This window comes from Anser cygnoides, chromosome 2 (genome assembly GCF_040182565.1).
Source record: "Anser cygnoides isolate HZ-2024a breed goose chromosome 2, Taihu_goose_T2T_genome, whole genome shotgun sequence".
Classification (NCBI taxonomy): domain Eukaryota; kingdom Metazoa; phylum Chordata; class Aves; order Anseriformes; family Anatidae; genus Anser; species Anser cygnoides.
Window position 1 is genome coordinate 24,656,372 of NC_089874.1, and position 15,960 is coordinate 24,672,331.

Sequence of the window (15,960 nt, forward strand, 5' to 3'; positions counted from 1 at the left end):
CTAGGAACATTCATGGACTTAACAGCTCTTAGTCCTTGCTCTCCCATCCCCCCCAACACCCCATCCGTTCCAGCTTCTACTTCTCCTTTCTAAGCTGGTCTCACTGATATATCCATATCTGAGCTCTAAGCAGTCGTTCCCAAGTTGCATTTAGCATTAGTAGCTACTTCTTCAGAACTGCGAAAAATGGCTTGTAAACCCCCAAATTTGTCTATTTTCCCTTCCATACCAGTTGCTCTGATAAAAGATATTAGCTGTAAGTACAAACCTTGTCCCGCATGCACCGATCCTTCCACTAGAACACATTTCTGGCTTGCAGCACACAGCAACTTAGTGACTTTTCATTTGTATTTTTCCCCCCAGTTTGAGAACTGAGCATTTCATAAATATTTCAAATGCAGACCCCTGTAGAGAGAATTTAAGCCAACTGAGGATGGACTTGCATGTCTTAACTGCCTTTCCTGGATTCTGCGATGCATCCCCAGGTGTGGAAACCACATGTGGAAAGCCACAGAGTCTTCCTGACACTGGCTAGAAATTCACGCTTATTTTCTCTGTGAAAGAGTGTGCATAATATCTGTTCTTATCCAAAGATTCAGCGTTCAATTATTTTAGAATGAATAGGAAAACAATACTATCATTTAAGGCTGAATATAAATCAGGTTTTGTGCTAGGAAGGAGTGGGTAATTTTAATTACTGAGGCAGATGTGAAGAGGAAAATCTCTAGATTAAAACAGTAAATATGTTATACAAGGAATCAAACCTTTTTTCAGCAGGAGATGGAAAGAGACAGCATTTGTGCTCATCACTTTTGAACTGAAGTCCTCGGAGAAGAGAGCTCTTGACAGAACTCAATGAACCTCAGTAAATGAGGACATCAGCAATCAACATATTTAAGGTTGGGCAATTTCCAAACACAATCCTGCTCCAGCAGTCGTTATACAGCACAGATCTTGCTCTTAATTAGTTTGAATGTGGGACAGCACTGCTGGGAGAAAGAAAGTGGCCTAAATAGCAGGCCCAAATTTTATCTGCAGCTATCCAAGAAATACGGATGTCTTTTATTAACCCTTGCCACCTATGACAGCTAGAAGTACATACTAGGCTTGTCTTATTCCTAATGGATTTTTGCAGCCCATTAGCCTATAAGGGAAGAGGGTCGTAGCATGCCGCAGAGAACCAAGACAGCTGGCCAGGGAAGTTTCGCGCCTGGTTCTGCTCTGAAAGGCAGCATTAACAGTCAGACAAATACGAGGACATTCATGTCCACGACACAGAGGTTTGGTTACTGAGCGTTTAGAAAACGTGCTGGGATCTTCCTCACCTCCAGGAGCACAGTTTATTATTCTTCTTGAATTCCAGAGAGCCCGGTAAATCCCCCGCTCAGCCTCCACCATTTTTCCAGGCTGCGCACTTTGGGAGAACCAACAGAACGGCCATTCTGCACCAGCGGACGCGCCTCAGACATGCCGAAAGAAATGGCCATTGTTGGCAATTACTGTATGCCCATTCACTTGGCAAAACCCTCCTTTCTCAGGACATAGCGAGCACTTTAAAAACCTGACGGGAGGTACTTCAGGTCACACAGCATTCATCTCAAATTAAGCTCAAATAGCTGCGTGTTGGGCAGATGGGGGAAGAGGGGCTGGGACGCCCTATTTTCGTGATTATTTTGTGTTTCAGGCTAGTGCTGTAGTTGCTCTAGGAGGAACACGTAGATGAAATACTGACAATAACTGAGTACTGAGATCCTTAAGATGTCTCTGGAGAGAGGGAGGTGGGTTTTGGCTGTCTCACACCACCAGCTGCATGTTTCTGAGGCGGCTCTCGCGGGCTCAGCTCTCAAACAGCCCAAGTCGCTGCAACCACCGGATCCCCTCGATGTAAGCCCCGCACCGACCCCCGTTATTGTTCCCCGCTCCCTCCCCTCCTCCCACCCTTCCGCCGCCCCCTGCCCCTTCGGAATCACCGACCGGGCCGGGACGAGCAGGGCGGCCGTCCCCGGGGGGCGATGCCCGGCCTGCCGTGCCCCCAGCCCAGCCTCCGGCCACAACTTGCCCCCCCCCCTCCCTTCCCTTCCCCTCCCTGCGGCTCCGCGGCGGGGGGCGCGCTGAGGGGAGCGTGCGGCGGCCGCTTTGTGAGGGGCTTCGCCCGCCCTTTGTGCCGCCCGCCCGCGCTCCCCGGGACCCCCCCTGTCCCCCGCAACCCCTCCGAGCTCGTCTCCCCCCTGCGGGGGCTCGACGCGGGGCGGCCCTGCCCGGCCCCCCCTCAGCCCCGTCCCGCCCCGTCCCGCCCCGCCGCCTTTGTGCGCGGCGCGGGGCAGCCCCGCGGCCGCCTTGCGCCCGCCCCCGGGCGCGGCGCTGGAGCCGGTCCCTTGCGCAGGAAACTTCGGCGTCGGTTTCAAGGCCCCTCCCCGGCGGGGCAGGCAGACTGCGGGGCGCCTGGAAACCGGTCGGAGGGCGCGCGGGCTCGGGGGGCCGGCACAAATGGTCGGGCGGCGGCGGCGGCGGCGGCGCTAGGAGGCGGTGGCGGCGGGAGGGAGGCAGGCACGGAGGGAGGGCGGCGGGCGCTGCCTGCCGGGGCGGGCGGCAGCGGCAGAGCAGCAGCAGCAGCAGCAGCAGCGCGAGTGGCGGCCGGGGCTGCCCCGTCCCTGCCCGCCGCTCCCTTCATGAGCCGCAGCTCGGGGCCCGGAGGAGCGGCGCGGCGGCGGCGGAGGGAGCCCGGCAGCGACTGAGCATGGCCGAGCGGCGCGGGCCGGCGGGCGGCGGGGAAGTTGGCGGCGGCCGGTGCCGGCGGCTGCTGCCGGTGCCGCTGCTGCCGCTGCTGCTGCTGTGGGCGGCGGCGCTGCCGGCCGGGGGGCAGCCGCCCGCGCCGCAGTACAACGGCGAGCGGGGCATCTCCATCCCGGACCACGGGTACTGCCAGCCCATCTCCATCCCGCTGTGCACCGACATCGCCTACAACCAGACCATCATGCCCAACCTGCTGGGCCACACCAACCAGGAGGACGCGGGGCTGGAGGTGCACCAGTTCTACCCGCTGGTCAAGGTGCAGTGCTCGGCCGAGCTCAAGTTCTTCCTCTGCTCCATGTACGCGCCCGTCTGCACCGTGCTGGAGCAGGCCCTGCCGCCCTGCCGCTCCCTTTGCGAGCGCGCCCGCCAGGGCTGCGAGGCCCTCATGAACAAGTTCGGCTTCCAGTGGCCCGACACGCTGCGCTGCGAGAAGTTCCCGGTGCACGGGGCCGGCGAGCTGTGCGTGGGGCAGAACGCCTCCGAGCGCGGCACCCCGACGCCCGCCTTGCACCCCGAGAGCTGGACCAGCAACCCCCAGCGCGGGGGTGCCGGCGGCGGGGCCGGGGGCTCGGGGCCCGGCGAGCCCCGTGGGCGCTTCTCCTGCCCGCGGGCGCTGAAGGTGCCCTCTTACCTGAACTACCGCTTCCTGGGCGAGAAGGACTGCGGGGCGCCCTGCGAGCCCGGCCGCCTCTACGGGCTCATGTACTTCGGGCCCGAGGAGCTGCGCTTCTCCCGCACCTGGATCGGCATCTGGTCGGTGCTCTGCTGCGCCTCCACCCTCTTCACCGTGCTCACCTACCTGGTGGACATGAAGCGGTTCAGCTACCCCGAGCGGCCCATCATCTTCCTCTCGGGATGCTACACGGCCGTGGCCGTGGCCTACATCGCCGGCTTCCTGCTGGAGGAGAGGGTGGTCTGCAACGAGCGCTTCGCTGAGGACGGCTCCCGGACCGTGGCGCAGGGCACAAAGCGGGAGGGCTGCACCATCCTCTTCATGATGCTCTACTTCTTCGGCATGGCCAGCTCCATCTGGTGGGTCATCCTCTCCCTCACCTGGTTCCTGGCCGCCGGCATGAAGTGGGGCCACGAGGCCATCGAGGCCAACTCCCAGTACTTCCACCTGGCCGCCTGGGCCGTGCCGGCCATCAAGACCATCACCATCCTGGCCCTGGGGCAGGTGGACGGGGACGTGCTCAGCGGCGTCTGCTTTGTGGGCATCAACAACGTGGACGCGCTGCGGGGCTTCGTGCTGGCCCCCCTGTTCGTCTACCTGTTCATCGGCACCTCCTTCCTGCTGGCTGGCTTTGTGTCCCTCTTCAGGATCCGGACCATCATGAAGCACGATGGCACCAAGACGGAAAAGCTGGAGAAGCTCATGGTGAGGATAGGCATCTTCAGCGTCCTCTACACGGTGCCGGCCACCATCGTCATTGCCTGCTATTTTTACGAGCAAGCTTTTAGGGAACAGTGGGAAAGGAGCTGGGTCACGCAGAGCTGTAAGAGCTATGCCATCCCCTGTCCTAATAACCACAGCAGCCATCACCCACCCATGAGCCCTGACTTCACCGTCTTCATGATCAAGTATCTCATGACCTTAATCGTGGGCATCACCTCGGGCTTCTGGATCTGGTCGGGGAAAACGCTGAACTCCTGGAGGAAGTTCTACACCAGGCTCACCAACAGCAAGCAGGGCGAGACCACCGTCTGAGACCCCCGGCCGGGGGGCCGGGCGGGCGGAGGACCCGGGCTCTGCCCGCAGAGCACCCGCCGTGCCCCGGTACCGGCTGCACGCTCGCGCTTATCCAGCCCCGGCAAACTTCAAACTTTGCAGACTGCTTGTTGTCCTGCAGGCGACGGGGAGCAGAGGAAAAAGTCAGGTGGGAAACTCCTGCGCTTGGGACAGACTTGGGGTTTTTTTTCTCCTTCTCTCCTCTCTCCTCTCTCTCGCTGTCTCCTGTAGGAACTGAACGTACTGTAAGGTTGGGGGAGAGGGATGTAAATAGCCTCTGTAAGATTTTGTAAGTATATTTGTATTTAAATTACAAAAAGTCTCACTTTTTTAATTATTTAGGACATTTTTAACCCGTTTGCAGATTTTGCTTCCTCGCCCTCCCCTTTTTTTAAAAAGAAGAAAAAAAAAAGGCATTGGATTTTTATTTTATAGGGCAGGATGGGGAAAAAATTACCGGCAAAAGAAACCAAAACAACCCCCTTTCTTCTCCCCCCCACAGGTTTTGTAATGGCTTTGCTTGGAGTTTCAGTTGCATGAACAGCAGGGCCTGGACTGAGGCGGCTGTGACTGCCTAGGGCGCCTCCCGACACGGGCTGGGTGCTGCTCCCAGCCTGCCAGAGGTATGTGGAGGTGGAGGTGGGGTTGGGGAGGAGCGCCGCTTCCTGACGGCCTCCCTGCCCCACGGTGGGGACAGGGCAGCCAGGACAGCCACCCGGCCACGCCGCGGGGACATGGCCACGCTGCGGGACCGCGCTTCGCCATGCCTCGGCCGTCCCCAGCGAAGCCAAGCCCTGCGCGCCCGAGCCAGGCCCTTCTTTTGGAGGGGGGGGAAAACAATGGCCCGTCCTGCCCGAAGGTGTGTCCGGCCTTTTTTCAGAGGAGAGCATCGCCGCGGTGCCCTGTACAAGGGGGGCTGGCTGCTGGCTGCCCTTTCTCGTTTTTTAAATTTATTTAAATGCACCACATAGTTGAAAAAGAGTTGGCAGGTTTTGTTTTGCTTTGGCCAGGAGTTGAGGTCTAACACTGTCTGCACCTGTAGCATGTCGGATGGCTTCAGAGGTGAATGGGGACGTAGATACAACAAACTTCCTTTTTTAAAAAAAAAAGAAAAAAAATATAATTTTTTTAAACCCACCTAATGAACTTTTTTTCGGTCATAAAACCGAGAGGTGTCCGCTCTGGGTTCTCCTGTAGAAATGAGATTATTGGCCTTGTCCGTCAGGAGGTGCGTAGTCCTTGGAGGAAAAAACTAAAGCCTAACTGCAAATCTGAACCCGGGAGTCAGTTGCAGCTCCTGCTGTCATCATGGGGCAGCTTGTGCATGTTCACATTCTTCTGGTAACGAAAATGTTGAGGGAGAGCTACCTGGAACGCCTTGCTGCCCTGCTGGTGTTTACTGAGGTTAGCAGAGGGTTCAGTGCAAACAGGATCAGGAAATATGAGCTCAGTAAAGAGAGCATCAGAATAAAATGCAGCATTCAGATTTTTTTTTTAATTAAATCCATAAGCTCTCTCTTCATTTTGGAAGCATTTAAGCCATTGCCATTCCCCTGAATTTTAATTCATTGACATTTAATTCATTACACATTATGAGGGTGTGATGATTTTTTTCAGTAGTAAAAACAAAGGAAGGGAAAACAGAAAACCAGAATGTCTAAGCACTCTGGTGGGATGTTAGTCCTTAAAGAGCCTCTGCTGTCTTTTTTTTTTTTTTTTGAGTGCAGTAATAACATCACGTACTACAAAGATTTGGTATCATGTGTGCAGTATATCTACTGCCTTGTATTCTCCTGGGTGTGTGGGATTGTGCTTCTTGTTACAAAAGAAAAAAAAAAGGTTAAAAATGAAATGTAACTTTCAACAGATGCATTTGAATATTTAGTCCTCTGTATGAAAACCAGCAGAATGCTTCTCTCCTGATTGTATTGTTTTAAACTTTTTATATTACAAATGCCTGTATTTAGGTTCATAAACATTATCTATGGCTACCATACCCTGAAATGCAAAATTATTTGAATTTGGTATGCATTTATTTCTGTTCATTATCACAAGATCATCTATATTTATAGAGGAATAGAAATTTATATATATTAAATACCATATTTTTAATTTCTCTGAAATAAATTGAGGTTTTGTACAAAACTATCTTGTCCTTTTACGTATTCCTCTGACTAACTCAAATACTGTGTGAAAGCAGTGTGTATACTACAAGATGTGTGGGATTCCTTTTTTCTTTTCTTATGTTGAGTTCACAGTAACAAGCTGGAATTCAGTGTAGGAATTCATTGTGCATTTTGGTTTTTATCTCTGGGCTGGTCTGGATTAATCCTTCAAAAGAAGTAATGTAAACTGTTCAAGATCTCTGACAGGGTATGGTTGGTGGTGTGAAATCCAAGAAGAGATCTGCTATATGGCCGGAGAAGAAAGAAGCACACCAGTTGTTTTTTTTTGATGTTGTTGTTAAAGAAAAGGGTCCGCTAAACTTAGCCTTTCTTCTCCCTTTCCTGCTAAAATAATAAAAAAAAGATTTTCTCACTGCTCAAAAATGACACTGAGATTATGTTGCAATATTGTCAGAATATTTTAATGAGTAAAATAGTTTTGTTTTCCTGAATTTGAACTGCTTGGTTAATCCAGAGTTAAATGATATGTTCATGGAAGGATTTCAGCTTTGTGAAAACTAAACACATTCTTAAATGTTTCAGTGCAACACTTTTTTTTTTTTTTAATATTCATTGTTCCAAGTGCCATTCTGTAAGCATGGTTTTCTGAGGAAAGACTGGCTAATTATGACACTTGATTTCTGATTTCCAGTGTTATAAGCTGATACAGCATTTCAATCTGTAGAGCTAGAGAAAGATGTAAATGACTTTTGGCACGTTTACCTTTTTCAAATTGTGATGCATAAACAGCTGTAGAGAAGTAAGGGAAGCTTAAAAAAATCTGCTCCAATGACGTGAGACAAGAGGATGGAATTTTTTTTCATTATTTTTTAATTTGTTTTACATAAACGTAGTTCCTGCTTTCTCAGATGTTTTCCACATTTTTCACAAGTATTTTTTTTTTCTTCTTCAATATTTTAGCATTTAAAATTGTACTGGTCAGCATTCAGCTAATAACCTGAACTACAAGCCATTCAGTTTCATTTGCAATGGAATTCTTTTTGGTCAATGTATAATTACATTTAAGCCATTCTGACTGATCTGTCTTCTTGCAGCTGAATGTATGTGATTTCTTTATGCATGGGAGAACACATTTAATTGTAATAGAGACTTTGCATTTGTGGTAGGGATGGGAGGACCAATTTAAAAAAATACTTTTGAAAGATCTGTAATGGAATTGTAGTTTATTTATGAAGTAAATTGTTGCTAATATTTGTAGTTCAGAGTTTACAACAAATATGGGCCCTCTTCAAAGTTTAGGAATTTTTCCGTAGATTGCAGAGCTGAATTCAATGCTAAGTTTTGGTTATTTTGGTAAATACACTAGAGAGCACAGTATAATCATTTAAATGGCTCGACTCATAACAGAGCAAAGCCTTGCTTTTTTGTTGTTTGCTAATTTTTGTGAACTTTCACAATGCAGTAATTTGCAAAGCTTACAGTCATTACTGAATGCGGTGGTGCCATCTGAGAGACTTCCCTACTTTCTTATGCTTTTCTTTCTCAACACATAATGGTATTTGAGACTTTTTACTAATAAGGTACAGAGGTGTCCTTTGCATGGGTATGTTGCAGTGATCTCTGATGTTTTACCTCTCTCTAAAACCAAATTTATCCACTGCTCTGGGGAATTCAGATAGGATTTTTTACAGCACCATCTGTATAACTGATGTACGATGTTTTCTTGAGACAGTATCACTGTCTAAAAAGAAGCAGTGTTGCCCAGTTCTCCTCTTGTCGTTGATGAGATGGATAATGTAAGAACAAAAACTGGTGTTGCAAAGTATCTTGGTTTAGAAGTACTTGTTAAGGCATTCCTTAGTCAACAACTTTGCTGTCCCTCACAGGATATATTCATAGCCTGAAATGAGGAGGCAGTGGGAATTACCAAGTTACTCTATCTATTCCACCGAAGAGAGCTATAGCCTGGAGAACTGGGGATGCTGATTTACTGTTCATCCTTCAGTAACACTAATGCTCTTTAATGTAGTGGCAAATTTGTGGTATTGGAATGAAATTATATGCTGTTTCCATAACAAATCCTATTGGGAAGAGGAAGGATTTCTGGTTAGTTCATTTTGTAATGCCCCAAATTTCTAGTCTATGCATGTATTTTTTGTAACGTTGCTTCTTCCTCCCTCCCCCCTCCCCCAACTGAATGGAAAGGCTGCAGTCTGCAGGGCCTAAATTCTGCCCTATGGATGGTGCCCACCTTTCTGCTGCCATCTCAGTAATTCTTGTTGGACACAAGTGCAATTACAGGTGGTGCTGAGGATTTCTTTCATTCAAATGGATGGTAGTTGCAATTTTTGTATTCAAAGATATGGAAAGAGGCTTCTGTAAATGCATAGGATGAGTATTTTTGAAAACGGGCTACAGGCTAATACCTTATCAGTCTTTTGTCCCTCCCAGTCACAAGAGACAACTTCCAAGCCAACCTGATGATCGTTTTGAAAGGTGTGCACTCAGCAGCTGAACAGGGAAAGCTGTCATGGTTTTGGTGTGACATGGGTACCTTACAATTATCGATAGAACTTTTGCAAAAAAAAGTTTGCATTTGTGTATCAACTTGTCCATCCCAGTACCGCATGGCATCAGAAAGCTTCAGCTGGAAGCAGAACTTCTCATGACAGCTGAATAGGTGATATGAGGTTAAATTGCTTACCTGTAAAAGTAAGGAAACTGAGGTAAGGCTCCGTTTTCATCACGAATTGACCCTCTAGTGCTCAAACACTGGAATTGCAGTACATTTGATAGAAGTTTGCAGTGATAGCACCACAGGACTATGTGGCAATACTGTGTAAAATCAACCCTAAATATAAATGCCTCCTTCCTACTTTCTGTTATTTTTTTATTAATTATTGTTTGCATTTGTCGAACCAAATCACTGTTGTTCTGCATATTATGCAAATGTAGAGCGAATAGATAATATGGATTCTGAATGCAAAAGTTGATTCAAAATCCAAGTCCTTCTGCTGCATGGTCCCGTTAGGAGTGAGGGTCATTCTCTGGTCCATAGCTGTGGGAGTTTCACACATAGTTGCACTTGTAAATCTCTTGCTGTAGTCCACAGGCTGAGTTGGAAGGCTTAGGCAATGATTCACATTCATATGGAGAGAGGGAATATTGCTTTTCTTGCTTTAGATTGAGCCCCTTGCCTGTGTGTTTACAGCACAGAAGTGTCACCAGGGAAAGGCTTTGTTCTGAAGTTCCTGATCAGTTTTGAAATAGTAGTACCATAATTTTAAAAATAGGTTAGAGTGGGTTTAGTAAGTAAGGCTTGGTGGCTTAGGCCGAGGCTTTGCTTTGCACAGTTCGGTTTTTAGAAGTCTCCAAACACTTTAAGATGTGAAATAACTATGTAAGGACAAACTAAGCACACAAGGATTGGGTCCTGAACACATCACAAACATTTGAGGCCCCATATTGATTTGAGAGTAGCCCAATGACTCTATTAAAGCAGACTAGATAATACTATGCCCTACAGAAAGAAAGGCTTAATTGCATTTACTTAGTCATTTGAGGTCAGTAATAACTCCTTATATGAACACTGAATGGAGATGCAAATACTGTTACTGTCATGAGAGAGATTTCAGTGAATTAGCAAAATAGGCCTTAATAAACAATATATGCATGTGCAACAACTTGCAGATAAAAGCAATACCACTTTGACAGTTTAGTTGTAGAAAACACTTCAAAAAATTTAAATATTTTAAGAAAACATCCTGATTTTGTAGGCCTTGACAACTGTGTTTCAGATCTCAACTTGTGTTTAGTCTAAACTTCCAGTGTAACCACATCAGAGAGTCTTCCATGCATGAGGTCTTGCCCTTGTTTGCATTCAAATCAGCAGCATTAAGTTGCTTATCTTGAGGTTGAATAAATAAACTCTAATCTTCTAGTCAGACAGCACTTAATGAAGACCCGCGTTCAGTCATCGATGTCACATGAAATGCTGCAGTTGGGAGACCCCACAAGCCTTACCTTCTCCCCATATCCCAAGGCTTCGTAGCCGTGCTTGTAATATGGGACGTGATGTGACTGCACGTAAGTGGGACGTTCATGGTAACTGTTAAACTACAACGTAAACTTGCTATGTTGGGAGGGTTGCATCAGCTACCACGGTGGGCTTCTGATGGACTATCTTAGAAAAAACTTCTTCAAACATACACAGAAGAGATGGACTTTTCTCTGCAATTAACTGACTTTGGGATAATTTCATTATCAATGGTCTGCAACGTCTAATAAGGTGATGTTGTTGGCTAACATGTAAGGCTGCCACAGTTCAGTAGTGCATCACATCAAATTAAATTGTTTGTGTTGTGATATCACCAGAATCCCTTTGGGTGAAGGGGAACAGTATTTTAGTCTACTTCTAGTAGAACTTTGCTAATATTAGCTACTTAATGCAGCACGATTTTAAACAGTCATTTATCATGGGACATTTTGATGACAAAGATTACAAGAAAAATAAAAGCGGCCCTGTGTCCCTGAGGTGGGATGTCTTTATGCTGTTTTGTTGCATACTTGTCTGTATAATTCAGATCTTTTATGGCAGTTTTACATTCTGTGACTCAGTGTTGGTCACATTACTGTATTTGAGACTGACAATGACTCATCAGTGCTGTGTGACTTGTCGTGTTGCCTTCTTCATGTTAATTACTATTGCGTTCTCACTGGTAACTTGTTTGACCACTACCATGCCTAAAGTACTACAGAAATGGGGGATAGCCTGGTAGCCACAGCAGTTGACAGTCTGTTTTAGAAAGACAAGAGCATGTCAGACCTCCCTGGCAGGTTGCTTACCATCGATAAAATGCCTGCTGCTCCATCCTGGGCACTTGGGCACCCACCTTCCCTCAGAGGTGACGTTTGTTTCTTCTGTGAACTCCATGGGTGTCCTACTGGCAAAGGCACTACCGGGGGCATGCTGAATTGGCACATTTTCTTGGCTAACCAGGTTCCATGCTGGCTCTCTTGTTTTGTTTTTCCCCCACCTACCTGGGGTGGAGGCTACCTGGCTGCCCTCAATCCCTGCAGTTGACAAAGGAAGATCCCGGCAGTACACTCCATTGCAACATCCCTAGCCAGCCTTCTGTGGCTCCTCTTCTGCTGCTCGCTCACCCATGCCATCCCTGAAGACTCCACTGGAAGTTGCATTGCCCTGACCCCTGCCAGAACCCAGCTCATTCAGTTACTGGTTTATTCTTGAGGACTGACCAGGCAGCGTTCATCACAAAGTCATTGCTGGCCAAACAGAGAAGAAACTTGCTCTGGAGTTGTTCAACAGTTTCTTTATTCACGACATTTTACTGTTAAGTACAAGCACAAATACTATCTAAAAGGAGCTGATCTTGAGTTAATACTGGAAGTGTAGTGTGAGCAAATAAGGATTTTCCACTTGTTCAAATTCAAATATGACTGCATTATGATAAATTGGCTCTGTATAAAATTGAGAAGAAAAGGGTGCAATCACACCTTCATGATTGCCTTCAGGAAAACGAGTGTTTCATTTATAGCCTACTCCTGTGCAAATGCATGTTAAGAGGAAATAAAAAGGAAAAAGGAAAAAAACCCACAAACCTCCAGGTGGGCTTCTCAAAATATTTACGTAACTGAAAAAAATTGCAGAAGAAACAGCTCATCACAAAGTCAGATTTTACTGTGACTCTTGTTAACTTTTCAGTACTTCTTTGTCTGTAATGGTAAAAGCTTCACTTTTATTTTCTGTGAACACAGAGGGGAATTAGTCACTTCTTAGCACGAAGCCCTCAGTTAAAAGTCAAAAAGCTTATTTATTTACTTCTTAATTAAAAAATAATAATCTACTAATTCAGAGAGAAGCGAAAGAAAATTTTGGAACGTGCTCAAGGGGTTAACTTCAGTGTTAGTGAAATTATTAGAAACAAATGGTGCCCAGCCGCAAAGGTAAGGGTATGGGATCCGTCCCATTCCAGTCACAAGCTGTGACTGGCATCGATGTAACATGGCGGCTGAGTGCCTTCTTTGCTTCCTGACGTAAAGGCAAAGGTTAGCAGCTCCTGCGGGGTGAAGCTTGAGTCCTAAGCCCAAATGTGACAATGGTTACATCAGCTGGTAGACCTTGGCATTGTGCTAGGGCTCCTGTCCCCCAGTGCTAGGGGTAAAGAGAGAGAGAGAGGCAGAAATGGGGGCCTGGGAAAGGAGGAGGCTGCAGCACATGGGTGAGGATAGGTAAAGGAAGCAGGAGGAGGAGGGATCACTCGCTGGTGGGGTTATAACAGGAGATGGTCATCTGCACAGGCCAGGTTTGGGATGAATTGGGAACTATGCGTCTGCAGGATTGGTGCTTCCCCTGCCAAAGGTATCTGCAAGCCACCATAACTGGTGGAAAAGGAACGGCTCATCAGAGCTTGCAGAAACCATGGGGAGCTCCTCCAGCAACATGTCCCAGAGCCAGCAGAAGAACAGCTTTTGTCTGTGTGTTCCTGAATCATGACAAGACAAAATCCTCCTGATTGCTTCACGCCAAGCAGCCTCCCCTCCGCCCTCGCCGGTGCCCGGCCTCCCCCTCAGCCTGGCCCCGGGGTGCTGGGCAGGCCCCGGGCCAGGGCAGGGGTGGGCCGCAGGGCTGCGGCTGTGGCGGGTCGGGGAGCTCCTTCTGGATGGCAACCACAGGCTTTCCTTTGGCTTTCCCTGGATCCTGTTTTCCACTCCGAGATTAAAAATCTCCCCTCAGGGGAGAGTGAAAAGGAAATTGTGTGGTAGGCTTTGCTATGTTTCCAGCTGACTTTTTCCATAGAAGTGGGCAGTTGGGCCCAGTGTTTCTTAAGATGCCTTTACAGCAAAGGTAAATCCTGATCCTGCAGAAGGCAATAGCAAGTCTCCCGTTGGCCTCAGTAGGGCCATAATTTCTTCTTGGGTTCAAGACGCATTAGGAATTGCTTTGAGATCCTGCGGACAAAAAAAGGTAAAGGCACAAATAAAAATTTCCCATTCAGAAGCCGTTCTTAGTGCTTAGCTCAGTTCATCGGGTTTAAAAATATTTTCAATGTTTTTCTGATCCTGTTTATTAGGAGTATATCAGTACTATCCAGGGGCAGATATTATCTAAGGATCTTTGACTCTTCAGTACCTCTCTCCTCTGTTTTGTCAAAAAAAGGAGAACAAGATTAGTTTCTCAAAAATGATCAGTTGCAAAATGCTTGTTTTGATTTTGGGGTCTTTTAAAAGAAGTAGTCATACCTATTTGAAATGGGGCTACTTTTACTTGTATGCATGCTGCTAACATGAATGTCTAGCAGGTATTTCTACCATCATTTGTTTTTCCAATTCTTTGTAAAAAATCCATTTTATATTTTCTCAGAACTGTTTTTTTTTTATTGCAGCAGTTCTGGAAATAGCTTTTCTTCACAGGCAGTAAGGGGATGTGTACCATCCACAGAGGCAGCCTGGAGAGCAGGCACAGGCAAACTGCAAAACAACATAACTTGTGGAATTAACACTTCACGTTGACACCCATTAAAAATATTCAGAGATTGACTCAGCCTGCCTATGCTGCACAAATAACATGCTTGGCTCTGAGTGATTCGAGATCTTATCTGCTTTCAGTGCAAGTTCAGTGTGGAGGGCCTGATCCTGTTCTTATTAACTTCCAAAGGAGTTGTGCTCTTCACTTCAAAGAGAATTACATCAGCAGCATTTGCAGTGAAGCACATGCAGTTCCTGTATCTCTTCCCTTTTTTCTCTTTTTTTTTTTTTAAATTATATTCTAAACTACAGCAAAACAACAACAACAACAAAAGAGGCTAGAAAGCAGCAAAATAAATTTTTCTGTTGAAGAGGGTTCTTGCATGAAGGCTCTGTTTATTTGGAGTTCTTAAGTGCAAACCGAAAGTAGAAACCAGCAAGAGCAGAGCTTATCAAGTGTTTGGTTATATAGAGAGAGACCAGAGCCCCCTCCATTCCCATTGTCCCTGTGTAGGGAGCCTTGCACAGTCTATAGTGTCCTTTGCACTTCGCACACCTACTGGCAAAGGCCTCACAACCTGCCGGAACCTGGAGCTGAGCAGTTATGTTCTGCCTCTGTTAAAACATCCACACAAACAACAGTGCCTGCAGTGGTCACTGCAAACAGCTCTCTAAACCCTGGGGAAGTCAGCAGCATTCCTTTTGTGTTTTCTCTGTGCATAGCTTTTGAAAGGGAGGAGGCACGTATGGAGGAGGGATGGGATGGAGCAACCATTGGGGATTTTGTTTGTTTTTCTGTTTCTTCCAGGCTGTCAGATTAAACAGCAGAATGAATTCACTGGCATTTTGCCTTTTTAGTTTTATTGTTTTGTAGAAGAAAAGCCTTGTGACTCTACAAATACCAGTTCCTGTGGGGAAAGGGGGCAGCAAGCACGTCACTCAGCCATTCTCCATACTTCATGTGTTTTAAAACCCCTCTCTGTGCTGGAAGCTCCAGCTTCTGGCTCCACAAACTCATTGCCCACCATGGTTCCAGAAGAACCATCCCTGCCCATGGAGGCCCAGAGGGGACCCCTGGCTTCCACAGTCCCCTTTCCTCCACCTCCAGGGACGTGCCTTGGTTCAGATGCTGATCTCCGCTGTGTTTGTCCATGAGGGAGTCACACAAGAGCATCATCCACTGCTACCTGGCACCAAATGGTCATGAGATGGTGACAAACTTGAATCCTTCAAATTAATCTGCCAAACTCAAGCCTATAGACTTCAGTCTAAAGGGTCTTGTATCCCCATTTCCTATTACCTGAAGCCTGCTTACCTGGTTTAAAACCCGTGAAGGCATCCTCTGTGGGGGATGCTCTGTGCTGTCCTGAGGGAGTAAACGTGAACCAGCTCGCTTCCAGTCTTTGAGGGTTTTTCCCCCTTGCCCTGTTTGATTCTCAGTCAGCCTTGCCAACTCCTCACCATGCCAAAAGATGGTTTTCTTACCCCCATGCTGCAAACGGGGGGAGGCATCCCTCCAAGCTGTTTCCTTCTTGCTTTGGCAAATCTTCTATCACGAGAGTCGGGGCAAATGACATGTGGTGACATGACCCTCTGTTTCCTTCTCCACTGTAACTACATCAGCCACTGGAAGCTTTGCAGCTCTCTGGTGGGTCCCAATGAGTGTTGCCATCTCAGCCTTTGCTGGTCTCCATGAGTATTTGTTGAAATATAAGGGGAATCTGAGCCTGCACGTTGGGGATTAGCATGCCTAGCAGGACTTAAAAGCTGTGTTCAAATGTTAGCTCCAAGGCCAAGAGATCAGGAATAGGACTCAGGACTCAA

The 15,960-nt window shown here is 47.4% G+C and overlaps 1 protein-coding gene across 1 annotated transcript; it reads left to right on the forward strand.

Moving 5' to 3' along the window:
- Positions 1-2,604: 2,604 nt before the first annotated feature.
- Positions 2,605-7,225, forward strand: FZD1 (frizzled class receptor 1). The gene is made up of 2 exons (XM_048077531.2): positions 2,605-4,670; positions 5,025-7,225. The coding sequence occupies exon 1, from the start codon at positions 2,738-2,740 to the stop codon at positions 4,499-4,501; it is 1,764 nt and encodes a 587-aa protein (XP_047933488.1). The 5' UTR covers positions 2,605-2,737; the 3' UTR covers positions 4,502-4,670; positions 5,025-7,225.
- Positions 7,226-15,960: the final 8,735 nt, after the last annotated feature.